The sequence below is a fragment of the Euwallacea fornicatus genome, chromosome 11 (assembly GCF_040115645.1).
Source record: "Euwallacea fornicatus isolate EFF26 chromosome 11, ASM4011564v1, whole genome shotgun sequence".
NCBI classification, from domain to species: domain Eukaryota; kingdom Metazoa; phylum Arthropoda; class Insecta; order Coleoptera; family Curculionidae; genus Euwallacea; species Euwallacea fornicatus.
This window is the reverse complement of record NC_089551.1, coordinates 2,710,292-2,724,023: the sequence shown is the minus strand read 5'-3', so window position 1 is coordinate 2,724,023 and position 13,732 is coordinate 2,710,292. Positions and strand designations below refer to the sequence as shown.

General features: G+C 38.0%; 6 protein-coding genes across 11 annotated transcripts; 2 read left to right on the top strand and 4 right to left on the bottom strand.

Moving 5' to 3' along the window:
• Nucleotides 1–281: 281 nt before the first annotated feature.
• On the bottom strand, nt 282–3,640 carry Pi4KIIalpha (phosphatidylinositol 4-kinase II alpha). The gene is made up of 8 exons (XM_066287503.1): nt 3,363–3,640; nt 2,990–3,252; nt 2,816–2,934; nt 2,399–2,599; nt 2,030–2,343; nt 1,713–1,974; nt 1,488–1,660; nt 282–1,431 (listed from the first exon to the last, which is right to left on the bottom strand). The coding sequence occupies exons 2-8, from the start codon at nt 3,213–3,215 to the stop codon at nt 1,353–1,355; spliced, it is 1,374 nt and encodes a 457-aa protein (XP_066143600.1). The 5' UTR covers nt 3,216–3,252; nt 3,363–3,640; the 3' UTR covers nt 282–1,352.
• Nucleotides 3,641–3,940: 300 nt separating this feature from the next.
• Taf10 (TBP-associated factor 10) lies at nt 3,941–4,569 on the top strand. The gene is made up of 3 exons (XM_066287515.1): nt 3,941–4,140; nt 4,197–4,379; nt 4,435–4,569. Exons 1-3 carry the CDS (start codon nt 4,036–4,038, stop codon nt 4,540–4,542), a joined length of 396 nt encoding a protein of 131 aa, XP_066143612.1. The 5' UTR covers nt 3,941–4,035; the 3' UTR covers nt 4,543–4,569.
• Ppt2 (palmitoyl-protein thioesterase 2) lies at nt 4,530–5,990 on the bottom strand. 2 transcript variants are annotated; one of them, XM_066287510.1, is made up of 5 exons: nt 5,861–5,990; nt 5,503–5,743; nt 5,194–5,443; nt 4,866–5,139; nt 4,530–4,806 (listed from the first exon to the last, which is right to left on the bottom strand). In XM_066287510.1, exons 2-5 carry the CDS (start codon nt 5,638–5,640, stop codon nt 4,608–4,610), a joined length of 861 nt encoding a protein of 286 aa, XP_066143607.1. In that variant the 5' UTR covers nt 5,641–5,743; nt 5,861–5,990; the 3' UTR covers nt 4,530–4,607. The 2 variants fall into 2 exon arrangements, with proteins under 2 accessions (XP_066143607.1, XP_066143608.1); XM_066287511.1 differs by having other exon boundaries at nt 5,503–5,940.
• Nucleotides 5,991–6,069: 79 nt separating this feature from the next.
• Nucleotides 6,070–7,401, top strand: MED11 (mediator complex subunit 11). Its single transcript, XM_066287514.1, has 2 exons — nt 6,070–6,469; nt 6,527–7,401. The coding sequence occupies exons 1-2, from the start codon at nt 6,394–6,396 to the stop codon at nt 6,892–6,894; spliced, it is 444 nt and encodes a 147-aa protein (XP_066143611.1). The 5' UTR covers nt 6,070–6,393; the 3' UTR covers nt 6,895–7,401.
• LOC136342056 (uncharacterized) lies at nt 7,309–11,018 on the bottom strand. Of its 5 annotated transcripts, none has more exons than XM_066287504.1 (6): nt 10,768–11,018; nt 8,527–8,734; nt 8,298–8,459; nt 7,979–8,241; nt 7,707–7,921; nt 7,309–7,639 (listed from the first exon to the last, which is right to left on the bottom strand). In XM_066287504.1, exons 1-6 carry the CDS (start codon nt 10,771–10,773, stop codon nt 7,480–7,482), a joined length of 1,014 nt encoding a protein of 337 aa, XP_066143601.1. In that variant the 5' UTR covers nt 10,774–11,018; the 3' UTR covers nt 7,309–7,479. The 5 variants fall into 5 exon arrangements, with proteins under 5 accessions (XP_066143601.1, XP_066143604.1, XP_066143605.1 ...); XM_066287507.1 differs by having other exon boundaries at nt 8,527–8,744; nt 10,768–11,017; XM_066287508.1 differs by having other exon boundaries at nt 8,527–8,747; nt 10,828–11,017.
• A 611-nt stretch (nt 11,019–11,629) lies between these two features.
• LOC136342060 (endocuticle structural glycoprotein SgAbd-8-like) lies at nt 11,630–12,942 on the bottom strand. Its single transcript, XM_066287512.1, has 4 exons — nt 12,812–12,942; nt 12,097–12,421; nt 11,876–12,042; nt 11,630–11,820 (listed from the first exon to the last, which is right to left on the bottom strand). Exons 1-4 carry the CDS (start codon nt 12,821–12,823, stop codon nt 11,731–11,733), a joined length of 594 nt encoding a protein of 197 aa, XP_066143609.1. The 5' UTR covers nt 12,824–12,942; the 3' UTR covers nt 11,630–11,730.
• Nucleotides 12,943–13,732: the final 790 nt, after the last annotated feature.

Sequence of the window (13,732 nt, the reverse complement as noted above, 5' to 3'; positions counted from 1 at the left end):
GACTTCTAAGTTACGTAACTCTTGTCAATTTAAGTAAGGTTAAAAAACTGTTGCCAAAAAAGGGAAATCTGGGCTCATATTTCTGTAAAAAGTGTCGTTCACTGTGTTGTAACGGATATGGCGACGAATGCGGCAGCAAATCGAGGTCTAGTAGCCCTCATCAAAAGAGGTTGGAATGAAATCCCTGAAATCATGGGTAGTGGAGTCCACGCTTTGATTGGTATGTTCTGAACAGTACTGAATAAGTACTCTGATACTGATCGTCATTTTGAATGACTGTAGGCTTAGGAGTTATGGCTTATAGTTGCAAAATATATTATGAAAGTGATGGGAACAACAGACGTTATAGATCTTCTTATATAGTTCTTCGGCATGATGACCCAACAGTACCAACCTTGAAAAGCCATTGTGATATTACCTCCAGGCCTTAAGAAGTTGGAGGGAAACTGGTGATTAACTGTAGTAATTTTTATTTAATTAATAATATATACATTTAATTAATCATGTTTCATCATTTAGTGGCTTAAAAGAGAAAATTAAATAGACTTAATAAATATAATTTATAGAGTGGAAAAAATCTTGATAAACTAAATAACTAAATTGGTTTTTGGCTATCTGCTATTAGTTTGTACACCCTGTATAATAAATTTCATCAGGCATCTGTTACAGGTAAATCAAGAGGAATAATAATGTCTCATTTATTAGAATGCAGAGAAGCATACAAATACTCCAATGTGTTCTAATCTTCAAGCTGCCCTGGGCAAGGTTCCACCACTCTCTTTGTGATCTCAAATTTATGCTGCAAATTGAATCCTGATAAATAAGATCCAAAACTCAAAAGATAAACTACATAATATGCCTAAATCACATTTAAAACAAAGCTATAGAAAAATAATGGCTACAACTAAGCTGGGAAAAATCACAAACAAGTCGAACTTTCATTCAGGATTATGTCATATAGGTATAAAAGTAGTTTCATTAATATTTAAAATTCGTTATGTGTACTGGTTTTTAATTTGTTCAGGAGATAAATATTGAGCCCAAGTTCAAGATATTACAGTCGTTTTGCTAAATGCAGAATGGTTAATGTGCCAAATGAGGTACCTAAAAGTGAATTTAGGACTTTTCAAGTTTATAGGTAATTTCAAAAAATATTATTTCATTACACCCTCTATATGGGACCTTCAGTATGTCGATTAAAAAATCATATTGGTACTAAGCCAGGATATTTGAAGAGTACTTATTAACTTATTTAAGTTTGACAAAATATAAAAAAATATAGATTGTAAACCAAAACACAAGAAATTGTCCTGGTCCTTTAAAACAATGCCCATCTCCAATCTGGTGATGCTTTAACACCAGGAAAAGAACGGACTTTTATCTTGGAAGCGTTGCGTGAAACTTAAAAACCTCGGCTGATGACCATGCGATCTGCAATAGAAAAATGTTTTGAAACTCTTGTTTAATATAACAAAAGCTTGGTGTACTTTTCGACAACAACCGCGGGCATTTGAACCAACTGGACGGGTGATTTTCCATCTTTGAGAGCTTGTGTCAAATTCAAAATCTGGCCCCGCACTACAGACATCTGGCGTTCATATAAGGTCTTGTCGAATCCTTTATCTTGTTTGAAGAGAAGATATAAATCATCACATAAATCCTAATGAGAGAGATTTTGAAACAGAGCAATAACAGACCTAAGGAGAGCTAACCTGTACAAAATTCATATCACTTAGCAAAGGCAGCACCAAATCCTTGATTTCCTTGCCAAAAGGCACTTTGGCTTGAGGCAGCCATGCCCAGTGATAAGGATAGGCTCGCCAACTATCTGGGTGCTTGTATGGAAATGCCAAACCATTATCAATGGCGGCGATTTTAATTTCTGGCATATGTACAACGCTCCAATCAGTGGAATCGCTCAGCTCCACCCGCTCGCTAACTGTTGTGTTATTGACTATGGTTGGTTGGTCATACCTATTGAAATTTCAATTGTAATCCTAAATTTTAAGGTCAGAAGCTTAATAATTACCTTATCAACCAGTTGTCATTGCCCCTATCAGTATTTCTAATAATATAATCTAACACAACAAGTCGTTCAAACTGTAACTGAAATTTCTTGGCTAAAGGGGGTGGCAAAGGCTCCATTTCAAATTTTGAAAGCCAATAATGGGCGTCTTTGTAGTTGTCTACAAACACCTGAAAAGACCCCACTTTTGGAGGTAACCCTATCCTATTAAACCTCAATCCTACATTAGGAAACTGTTCCATTATAGCTCTTTTTACTCTAGCCTTTTGCCTATCTATCCTTAAATAATTGAAAGTGTCTGATACCAATTTCACTACCTAAAAATTGCATTATGACAAAATTGAATTAGGACTGCAGTAAATGCTTGTGTACTTTGGTTTTTGGAACAATGTTGAGCCCCAATTTGTTATCTACTAAATATGCAGCAGCCTCTGACAGGTATCCTTGATTGGGGATGAGGCAAGAGCGTCCAAAGCAGCAAGGACAGCACAATTTATGCATCCATTTGGTCCATTTTGGATTCAACCTGCCATATGGCTCTTCATCTTTTGGTTTGAAGACAGCAATTATTTTCTAAGGTCAAGTTTCAAGTAAAAATCATTCATGAAAATTCAACAATGTTTGAAATATACCAAAGGCAAACAAATTTTTGGACTTCCAAAAAGTGCCTCCCCAATATAGTTCTATATTTATTTTTGCTTAATAAGTGCCTAAGTAATGCAACAAAGAAAGTGTGCATTCCTTACAGGATTAAGCAAAGATGTTTGCAAAGAAACTTATTCAACTTACCCCTGATGGATTTTTAACAAAATATGATCCACTTGATCCTTGGGAAATCCTTTCTGGGAATATTGCATTATCAATTGCAGCTTCAGCTTGAGATACTAATTCACTAAACTCTGCATCATCTGCAGTTTGAATCAATGATAATTAAAGTCTAATATATTGTTTTTAAGAACATACCAGGAAACTGGTTGTAAGAGACCTCAAGCCCCCCGAGCAGGGGCTGAGACTCTCGGTTGATGCCTGGGGAATCCAAGTTTGTATCGAATGCTACTTCTGGCACTAAAGGTACGTCTTCCCCGTCACTGCTGTGACATACCACAACTGATAGAGGTGTTGGGTGGGGAGTGCGATCCAGCTCAGGGCCAGTGTTTACCAAAATGCCGACCTTTTCACTCGCACTCATCACCCACTTTGCGCGTAGGGGGATAAATGTATAATAGCTAAATAAAACCAAACAAAGAAAAGTTGTCTGTAGTAAAAAGAAGATATTAAGGGTATTTGGTAGGACATTTTAAGGCAATATAGAGGAAATTACATTAAATGTATTTACCTTCTAAAAGTGGGTTTTTAATCAAAATCCGAACGATCAACATTTATTGTCTGTGGCCCGTGGGGTCGTTATTCAAAAGTACGGCGTAACTTACAAAGCTATCTATACTTTCCAGATACAAGTAATAATTGACGCGAATATATGAAGGCTTTGCCAAAAACTTACAGTTTCGACATGATTTTATTGCGAAATATAAAAAGACACCACGGATTCTTGCATTTTTGGCAAAAAGTTTTACAGCTGATTAATAAATGCAAAATTAAAAAGAAAATGACGTCATATGACAGTTAGTCATTGTCGCTGGAAGCACTTCTCAAGTTGAATGTAGAGGTCAGGAAGTGTACAAGACAAAGCAATTATTATTTAGTATTTAAAATTTTTGTAACTAAAATTTTATTTAGATAATTAAAGAGTAAACAATTTATTGATTGGTCTTATTATTTTTTTTTTCTTAAAAAGGGACCAAAACATTTCGAGAAATTTGTTTCCAATGTAAGCGCCATCTCTGATTCAAATGCCATGATTTTTTCAAGATTGTTAATTTACCAACTTTTTCAACCAATCAAGTTAGGTGACATTAGGAATGTCTATCGAAATATCAACCACGTGTCAACCACAGTTCAATGTAAATAAATAAAGTATAATTTATTTTATTTCGATAAACATTGTCACTATGAATAACCAGAGTTTTGACGATAAAATGGACGAAGATGTTCCGATAACCTTAGGCCAGCCACTGAGTGATTTCTTATTGCAATTGGAAGACTACACTCCAACTGTATGGCCATAACCAAAAATACCCTCAGTCACCCACATTAAATTCAATTTTCCTAGATTCCAGACGCTGTAACCGCCTACTATCTTCGTTCATCCGGATTTGAGCCCAAAGATCCCAGGCTTTTACGACTAATCTCAATTGCAGCCCAAAAATTCATTTCTGATATTGCCAATGATGCTTTACAGCACTGTAAAACAAGAACTTCTAATTCTGGGGCTAGCCATGGAAGTAACTCAAAGGTAAGTTGGTATAAATACAAATTCATTATCGACGCAACTGTCAAATGAATTTTAGGCAGCTAAAGGTATTAAAGATAAAAAGTATTGTCTAACCATGGAAGATCTGACGCCTGCTTTAGCAGAGTTTGGAATTGTTATTAAGAAACCTCATTATTATGTTTAAGAATTTAATTACATATAATCAGACACATTTACTTTTTTCTTAATGAGTATCACATAAAATGGTTTTTAATCCAAATATGGTAAAATATAATTATCAACTACGGAAACATTGCAATGCCAGTCAAAATGATTCATCCCTGGTACTGTTAAGATCTTTAATTTCTTCTGCTGGAGCAAAGTTTTGAGTCCAATTTTATCATCCTTATAAATATCCCTTTCCATAAAATTTATCACAGTCCCATTTGAGTCATAATATCCAAACTGACTAAAATACCACAATGCTAACTCATTAGAAAATGCATCTCAACCTAAAATTAAGCTTACCTTGATTGCCAAGGAGTTATAACATTGTCATCAGGGCCCCCAATAAGGACCATCGTTTTTAATTTGGTTAAAGCAGTTTTAAATTGTTCACTAGCATTTGAGGGTATCTCATTATTAACAAAAGGCAGATATTGGGAGTACTCCATGTAAAGCTTGTTGTGGAAAGGGTCATTCCAGTAATTTCCTACAGAAGTATGTTGACCCACTCTAGAATAAAATAATTCAAAGGCCGTCTCTAGGGCTAAACCTGGGAAATACAGGTGCAAAAACTGGGCTAAAAATTGCTTACTTTTGAAAAAAATGTCAGATCGACAACTTTAAGACTTACTGCCATATTGACCAGCCTGTGGACCACTTAATGAGATAAATGTTTGAATTGTATGATTAGGGTTGTTCTGTAGTAGAGTCCTGGCCAATAGAGCTCCTTGAGAGTATCCGAGAAGATGAATACCATCAGGATGCATTGCAGTGTAATTGTTAAATTCTTCACTAATTTTTTTTACTTGATAATTCATGTTGTCCAGGCTAGACCAACCACCAAAGCTTTCGATATTATATGCTATTGTACCTGGATGTTTCTGTTGCCAAATATTGACTTTTAGGTGAAATGCTTTATTAATTTTTTTATAATACATACCTGTTGTATTCGGGTTTTTATCAGTTCCATACTTTCAAATCCAGTTAAGATCCCATGGAGTAGAATCACAGGTTTGTAACACCATGCATTCAGGATGTAAAGGGAAAATATGATTATTGATGTGAATGTTTTGTACATATTGGCTTGTTGTTTTGGAATATAGTAGCCTTAATACTAATTTAGACGGTTTTCAAGCTATTTTTTTCTTGTTTTGTTGAGAAATGCTTATTAAGCATTTTTCCTATGAGGACATAAAGTATTTCAATGGTTGTGATTGCTAATAAATATGAAACGATGAATAATATTTTTTAATTGACAATAATACAGTTCAATTCGATTAGAAAATCTACATACGTACTCTGCTCGATAGGAATAACATAAATAACTGCATTATTCTTTGTTCATGAGCCAAATTTCGTAAATTTCCCTTTGTATCCAGTCAGTTATAAATCCAAAACAACTTGCATAACCTCTTTTTAGTCTGTAATTAGTTATGTCACATCAAATTCTTAGCCGTGAAGTTAGAACTGGCAACAGTGCATTTTTCGTAATACGTGTAGTGGAGAAATTTTTTGCATTTATTTAATGGGCTATTTAAATCTTTTCACATCATTATTTCTTTTTTCTCTCACTGTACAAGATGGAAGCTGTAAACATATTGCTAATAAAAATAAATTTGAAAGATTAAAGTTTTTGAATTTGGTATGCATTGCATCAGTTTCGGTGTTGCCTATTCTCTTCTTACAATATTTATGGCTTTGATATACCTTTTAATTGATAGTTTTGTTAGGTTATATTTCTTGAGTTTTTATTCTCATTAAAATTTGTATTCAATGTGTCTTTTAATTCCTTTCTGCAATTTATTAAACAAGTAGCTAATTTTAAAAAATAATGGCAGCACCAATGGAACGTATCCAACTCTTAGATTCCATAGAAAAAGACATTATCACTTGTTTAAACAGCGCTGGTAAATATTTTGTCTCATGAGCTTTAGCAGCCATTAACCTTCTTCCCTCTATGATAGGACAAGTGTTTTTGGAGTTAAGCAAAGAGAAATCCAGTTTAAAACAAGCCGAAAATCATACGCAAACCTTTCTAAAAACTCTGGGTGCAGTAGAGAACAAACTCACTGACCAAATTAACTATCTAACTCAAGTCTCAACTGGGCAGCCCCATGAAGGCTCTGGGTATGCTTCACAGAAAGTTTTGCAAATGGCATGGCATAGGCTTGAACATGCTAAGTCAAGGGTGAATGAATTGGAGAAAATAAAGCTAAGACATTCACAAGGAAGATCTGGTCAGCCACGACTCATGCAATCTCAGCCTCAAATGCAACCTGGCATGGCAGGATCTGCATTGAATCCTGCTCAGATTCAGTCTCAGTCCACGTGACAGTTGACTGAAATGTACAAAGAGTTAGTGTTTAGGATGTTAGAATATCAGATGGGAGGTGATAAGAAAAGCCCTAATAATTAGTACTAGTGAGTAGAATTTGCTAAGTACTTGTCAGTTAAAAAAATTTTGATTTAATGAAGTGACCATTTTCTTAATTTCTATTATTTTCATGGTTTTGTGTGTTTCTGTTTATTAACTTCTTTGATAACTAAAATATCATTATTGCTTGTGTGGTTACCTATCCCAATCTCTTTCACTCCCATGTCAAACTATGTAATCTATGTAATTGACTATTGGTTGATAATCTTCTTTAAGATATATATAAAATCTATCAGGTTTATATAAATTGTAGCTTAGATTAAATCATTTACTATACACTATTATTATAATATGGCATAGAAACACCATTACTCATTGCTTATAGAAACATTAATATATTTAAAAAATTTACATACAAAAATATGTAGGTACAATTTTCAGTCATTAAATTCCAATACAACAGAACACATACTTGGGGGTTGATATTCCCCATAAATTTGAAGACAACACGAGAAGCTAAAACATCTACTTAATGTGATGTAATTAACACCGTTGTCCCTGTTTCCACTTTTCTACTTCTCTGCGTATTCTGGTTACGTCTATGGCATAAGTACGGCAACAGCCCCCTACCCAGGTAACGCCTAGATCGAGCCATCGTGTGATATACGTTTCTACAGGTTCGCATTTGTCCCGGTTTATCCATCTGAATGGATATTTGTAAACGTAAAAACGAGAATTATCATAGAGAATTGTTAGGCTAACGCACTTACCCCATTTCAACCGTGTAGCTTTCTCCGCTGTTTGGATAAACAATAAGCGGAATTTGGTTGGATTTTTTGGTATTGATACCGGCTATCAGAGATTCAATAAGTCGCGGAGCCGTGCAATTGGCCCCCACAGCCACAATTTGTTGGGGATTTAGTTCATAGCAAGCTTTTGCTACTTCTTGAAACGGTTCTCCATAAGCAGTGTGTTTGCCATCCAACTGTTTGTTCAAATAGTAGTAAGAAAACACTACCTACTAGTTGAAAGAGGAACTTACAGCGGCACTAAATGACAGCCAAGCTTTAACTTGAGGATACTTTTCCTGAAGTAATTTGACTAGCATTTCGGCTTCTACTCTACAAGGTATTGTTTCAATTGCCAGCAAATCAACACCCCCGTCAACAAGAGCGTTGATGCGAGGTGTATGCCAATTTCTCATTGTTTCCACTGAGGTGGTGGCGGCATATGATCCGTTATACTCAGACCCGTCGTGCAACGAAGCTCCGTAGGGGCCCACTGAGCCTGCCACTAAAGGTTTTTCTACAAAGAAGCAACAGTGGGCTAATTAATAAGAAATATTTCGGACTTAGACTTACTCGCATTGGGAAATTCTACCATGTAACGTTCCACAGCGATATGTGCCAGTTGAGCGGCCTTTCTAATTAGATCATAAGCTGCCTCCTTGGACACGTTTAAGTGCTTAACGAACAAGTCTATGCCAGCTTGATATGTGTTTGTAATGATAACATCTGCCCCAGCTGTAAAGAGATAGGATTTTTTTGAGCGTGTACTTGAATTTCAAACTGATACAATTATGTACCTTACCGCGTAAAAAGTCTAGATGTGTGTCTATGACTGCCTCTGGGTCCGAAGCCAGAAACCTGGCGCTCCATAAGACATCCCCGTCAATCGGTTGCGAAACGTGGCAACTTAGCTGAGTAGCAAATCCCCCGTCCAACACTACTATGTTCTTGGATTGAGGTGAGGTGTCCAAGACGCGTTCAGAGGAGCTGCCAATTCCTGGAGGAGCCATCTGAAATAATCTACTAACAGTGATCAGTGTTTATTATTGTCGTGGCTTTTGCTGCAGATAAAGTCGCGAAAACAATAAATCACGAATATAATCTAGCGATTTACTTAGGGTCAAAATGAGGAAAACATGGACTTAGTTACGATGTAAGATCGAGTGATAAGATTAAAACGTGTTGTCGACTCTTTGTTACCAAATGGTTTTAAAATAGCCGAAGTTGAAATCTTTGAAAAACTGCCCCTTGGAGACACCATTAGAGTTGCGTTATTAATAGAAAGTAATCAAAGATAACTGTTGCCACACTAGACTGGCGAGTAATAATAATATGTGGAGTAAACTTGGTAATCTGAATATTTTTCCAAAGATGAACAAACACATAGTCAATGTTATTGGTAGTTAATAACATGTGAAGTGCCTTCATTCTTCGCACCCCTTAGGTATCAACATAAAATCGTATCTGCTTTATTTCCAATTTGTGTTTACCGTGAGACGCCCACCTATAACTTCATGAGCAGGCCGCGTGCACTGTTCGCACTTAAAAATAAAATGCAATTTATGCTCGTTTTGATGCAAGGAAGCACCCTAGAGGCGACACACTAACGAGAAATTCGAATAACAAACACGCAACAATGTAGCAGTCCGTTTTTAGCTTTATTTTTATGCAAATTTGCGTGCTTTGTGGGCGAGCTAACCCAAGATCCTTTGAGGACTTCTCCAAGAGATTTGGCCTACTTTTAATTTTCCTTGCTGGTTTACACGCGAGAATTTTTGGACTGGGTCGTCTGAAAATATCCACAAGGAAATGTCAGAGCAATTTTACGAGATAAAGAAGTTCGTTGTTCTGTTCGCAAGATTGTAGCAGCCATGTTTTTCAAACTTCTGGTACTTTGCCAGCAAGATAATATCCATAGAAACGACGAAATCCGAGTGTCGGTCAATTTCTCCGTTTTCGTTGAAGGTATCTTGCCGACAAAATTACTAGATACCATTGTTAGTTGCATTTATGGGAATAAAATATGCACAAATTTGCTTTCCCCATATTAACAAGAATTGGTTAATAAAAACTTTGATATGTGGTTTTTTTAGATATAAATACAGCTGATAAACCGCTAGACCGGTAGCAAATAGCTTTGAAAGTAAAGAAGTTCGTAAGAAATGGGTCAACCGACGGACCGAAGGACGATTCCTTACTAAGATATAAAAGTGTTGAAGTTTCAGAAAACTGGACAATTAAGATTAAAAATTAGTATTAACTTAATACCTCAAAAACTGTATAAGACAGGACGAGTATCAAAGAGACAAAGCAGCCTTTAAATTGAACAAAAAGTTTCATCTTAACATCCGGCAAATGGAAGGAGCTTTGAAGTAAAAAATTGAAAAAAAAGAGAAGCTTCGCTTTGTAGTTCGGTAACGCAATGATTGCCGACCTTTCGAGTTTATATGCGCTTTACTGGTTAATATCACGTTTCTTACGAGCAGTTATGTTTGTACCATTTACCTCTGAACGGGCCGAACGATTTTGCATTTGTGAATACAATAAAATTATCATCTCTGTAGAACATTCAAATCCGCCATACTATCAAGAATAAGGGTTATTACGCAATATAGTTCTTCCGTCGCCTTCGCCGATTGATTTAGATTTAAGAGTAAAAGGAGACTTCTGATAAATACGAGCAGTGTTACTTTGAAAAGCTCTAAGTTATAATCAGAGGAAAATTGACTTTTCAGGCGGTCCACTTATTTATTATTGTTATTCAGTATTATTTATAACCAGGTTGTTGACCTCCATCAACTAGACACCTAGCGTTATCAGCAGTTTATTAGGTGTTCTAGCACATTTTGCGATACTAATGCGGCTTGACGATTTAACCAAAAAGCTGTAAAGGTTCGTAAACGTGATTTAGCTAGTCAAAACAACACACTTTAGCTTATCACATGCCGAAACAAACAAGTTTATGAAGAAGTTATTTCCACACTGTCAGCATTTAGTCAAATTGCAATAATTAAAGGCGCCAAACATTTTCTAGGTCACTCACCCACATTTTGCGCTACTGACCGACCAACCTATGGAACTTACAAACTACATGACAACTTACATGACACAGTTTCGCCTTAAGTGAGTGAGTAGCAAAAGCTCTGGACTGCTCTGTGAAGTGCGCCTGAACACTAATTATAAACACTTTTCCTTGTAATTCGTATTATTCGTTCGTATCGCGGAGAGAATTCCGTATATCAAGACCTGTGAACAAGGATAGTCCGAGTTACACTGTTGAAATGATAAAGACGCAACGGCTGGGGGACAAGGCAACGTGAAAAGTGTGCGTAACACTGCCCGACTTTCCAGCTTTCCTAGCTTGGAGATGGATCAGGTTGGAGAGAAGAGAGAAGCTTTAGGTGAAGCAGTGTCACTTCTGATCCTCTAATCAGCATAAAATTGTGTAAATTTCCACGGGTTGTAGCCTTGGCCGAACACTGTCTGTTTACCAGAATATCGTCGCTTGCAATCCAATAATAAGAAGTCTGTCGTTAGCGTGATGGATCATCGTTTGTAATCCAATAATAAGAGCCCTGTCCCGGTTTTGGCGGATCGAAGAGATCCGAGGTGACGCCTTCGTTTAAAAAAAAACGGGAGAATTACGTCATAAGCGTCAAGAGAGAGTCTGAACGACGTCAGCGAGGGCCATCCAAAAGGCCTCTGTCAAGAGGGGGGCAAAGGGAGATGTGCAGAGATGCTGAGCGTTTAAGCGGAACTTGCGCGAATCGACGCTACATGTACTTATTGTTATCCAGTTACTTTACGCCCAGTGCAGACCTAAAAAGCCAATAATTACTAACGGGAAACCATTGTTACATCTCCAATTTTCATACACGTATATTTCCGTACAAAAAAAAATGTAAAACATTAAATCAGTCTATTTAAACACGAAAAACGACACAACTCTGTGTCAATCACCACCAAATATTTATTAAAATATCTATATATACAGCCCTTTTCGGCCCTATTGCCTGTATTGGCCGTTGTTGTATTCCGGCTCGATTAAATTGGGATTTTGCTGCTGCTCTTGGGGCTTCTCCCTCTCGTCCGCCTCCTATGCAAATCGGTCTTAGTCAGACCCCCCCAAAAATAACGTTTCATACACGCACCTGCTGAGCCTTAATCCCTGCGAAGATCAAGTCCAGACCCTTCTGCACCTCTGGGCTCACCGGCGGCGGGGTGGGCAGATGGTCCCCGATGGGGTGGAATCCCTTCTCGTCGGCAATGTAGTCTACTTTGATTAACTGGCCATCTGGGGCGGTGTACGAGTAGGAACCTGCAAGAGAACTAGTTAGGCTCAGAAAGTTGTTGGTACCGATGAGTCCAGTGCCTTGTTGCACTTGCGCAGCCAGAACACTGCCCTCTTCGTCAGGATCGGGACCGAGGGTCTTCAGAAATCCCTCTTCGTGGGCGACGATGTTATTGCCAGTCTCCCACAAGGCCTTATAGGACCCGTCGTTTCCTTGCTCCTTGTCAAATCTTAGGATTGGAATGGGGGTCGTGAGCTCCCTATGATGAGAGCGGTCTTCCTGTTGAGGCACATCGTTGGTCCCCTGCGGCTTTTGGTCTTCGCCTTCATCAATCTGCTGAAATCCCTGAGGCACGAGGCGTCGTTGGGCCACGGAGACCCCCATTAGGCTTATGGCGAGAATCACCTGCAAACCAACCGCGAAAATTGATATCGATCGAAGCTGAAGTTACATAAGACTAAGTTGTTTTTGCTAATTATCGCGATCGTGTTGTGTAATAACTGCGTCGATCATAAAATAATTTTGCCCACAAGACCCGCGATGCGGTTTTGCGGTGGCGTAACCGGTGGGCAGTACCATTGAGCCATCCCAATGCGTCAGGACTCACTTCAAAGGAGGCTGAGGAATTCGATTGCACCCATCAAGGTCTTGCGGCGACATTTGGGATACGATCACTTGCTGCAGTCCGAATATGGAAGATGGTTTTCTCGAAGTTAGATGATCAAATCGCGTTAAATAACCGATCACGGCCAAGTGAAAGTGAGACAAATCGAAAGAGCATCGTCGCCCACTTACCAAAACTTTCATGATTGATGATGAGGTACTGGCGGACACTGATCACCTCTCACGTTGATAGTACTACAACTTCGAGAGCGTCGTGGGTCGTCTCGTTTTATATGTCCCCCAATCTGTGGGGGGCCGTCCATTGAAAAATCTGCTTGCCTTTATGTAATCGGAGAGATTCTTTGAATTTTTGATGCCGGCGATTCTAGGGATGGTACTTTTGTCCTCCGCGATGCTATCGGAGATTGCGCTTTTGCTGCATTGTCTTGGATGAAAAACCCCATTAAAACATCTTCTAAAGTTCAAATCAGCCAGGGCACATCAAAAGAGATTTTCCTTTAAAATTGGACGTAGATTGGTAGAAGACGCATGTGGGAGCAATCTTAGGATGCAGATGGGTTCATTTTGTCCAAGTCTGCGAGACATTATGTTGTATTGTAATAGCTATTTCAGTGGTGTTACACAAGCTTAATCTTTATATAAATTTTAATAAAGAAAGTCTAATGGACGATTAAATAGTTTGGCCTTTGTCGGAGCCAATATGTTACATTCGATTTTGTAGCCCAGGTGAATGGGCAGGGAAGATTGTTTCATATCAGTTTTGCCCCTAAAAGAGGATTAGAACCGAGGACAGTTGCAGAAAACCGTATGGTCGTCGTAGCCGAACTGATAATATCTGGATTTCTCCGTTTATTTTTGTGCTGGCCAGTGACACTTTATCCTCTTAAACCAGCCCTGCCGCCGCTCTCAATCATTGAAGCGGATCTGCCTTAATTTCCTCTACAGGGTGTAAATCAAATAGGGCGAATGTTTTAAGGGCCGACTTTACATTTGAACATATGAAAAAAAGTTGGTATAAACGTGGATCTGCAAGAGCCTCCCAAGGGATCTACGGCCCTTCAAAGGTGGCCCCCGAGAAGTATGATACAAGGG

Excerpts from the sequence above, each read along its gene's own strand:
- Pi4KIIalpha (XM_066287503.1), bottom strand. The coding sequence starts at position 3,215 with ATGAGTGCGAGTGAAAAGGTCGGCATTTTGGTAAACACTGGCCCTGAG. Across the intron at positions 2,600-2,815 it reads TTGTTAAAAATCCATCAGGG|AAAATAATTGCTGTCTTCAA; the intron begins GTAAGTTGAATA and ends ACTTGACCTTAG. Across the intron at positions 1,975-2,029 it reads AATGACAACTGGTTGATAAG|GTATGACCAACCAACCATAG; the intron begins GTAATTATTAAG and ends AAATTTCAATAG.
- Taf10 (XM_066287515.1), top strand. The coding sequence starts at position 4,036 with ATGAATAACCAGAGTTTTGACGATAAAATGGACGAAGATGTTCCGATA. Across the intron at positions 4,141-4,196 it reads TGGAAGACTACACTCCAACT|ATTCCAGACGCTGTAACCGC; the intron begins GTATGGCCATAA and ends CAATTTTCCTAG. Across the intron at positions 4,380-4,434 it reads GCCATGGAAGTAACTCAAAG|GCAGCTAAAGGTATTAAAGA; the intron begins GTAAGTTGGTAT and ends AATGAATTTTAG.
- Ppt2 (XM_066287510.1), bottom strand. The coding sequence starts at position 5,640 with ATGTACAAAACATTCACATCAATAATCATATTTTCCCTTTACATCCTG. Across the intron at positions 5,140-5,193 it reads ACAGGCTGGTCAATATGGCA|CCCAGTTTTTGCACCTGTAT; the intron begins GTAAGTCTTAAA and ends AGCAATTTTTAG. Across the intron at positions 4,807-4,865 it reads ATAACTCCTTGGCAATCAAG|TCAGTTTGGATATTATGACT; the intron begins GTAAGCTTAATT and ends GTGGTATTTTAG.
- MED11 (XM_066287514.1), top strand. The coding sequence starts at position 6,394 with ATGGCAGCACCAATGGAACGTATCCAACTCTTAGATTCCATAGAAAAA. Across the intron at positions 6,470-6,526 it reads CACTTGTTTAAACAGCGCTG|GACAAGTGTTTTTGGAGTTA; the intron begins GTAAATATTTTG and ends CCTCTATGATAG.
- LOC136342056 (XM_066287504.1), bottom strand. Across the intron at positions 8,242-8,297 it reads GGTAGAATTTCCCAATGCGA|AAAAACCTTTAGTGGCAGGC; the intron begins GTAAGTCTAAGT and ends GCTTCTTTGTAG. Across the intron at positions 7,922-7,978 it reads GGCTGTCATTTAGTGCCGCT|TTGGATGGCAAACACACTGC; the intron begins GTAAGTTCCTCT and ends TTGAACAAACAG.
- LOC136342060 (XM_066287512.1), bottom strand. Across the intron at positions 12,043-12,096 it reads GGCTGCGCAAGTGCAACAAG|GTTCCTACTCGTACACCGCC; the intron begins GCACTGGACTCA and ends GTTCTCTTGCAG. Across the intron at positions 11,821-11,875 it reads CAGGGATTAAGGCTCAGCAG|GAGGCGGACGAGAGGGAGAA; the intron begins GTGCGTGTATGA and ends CGATTTGCATAG.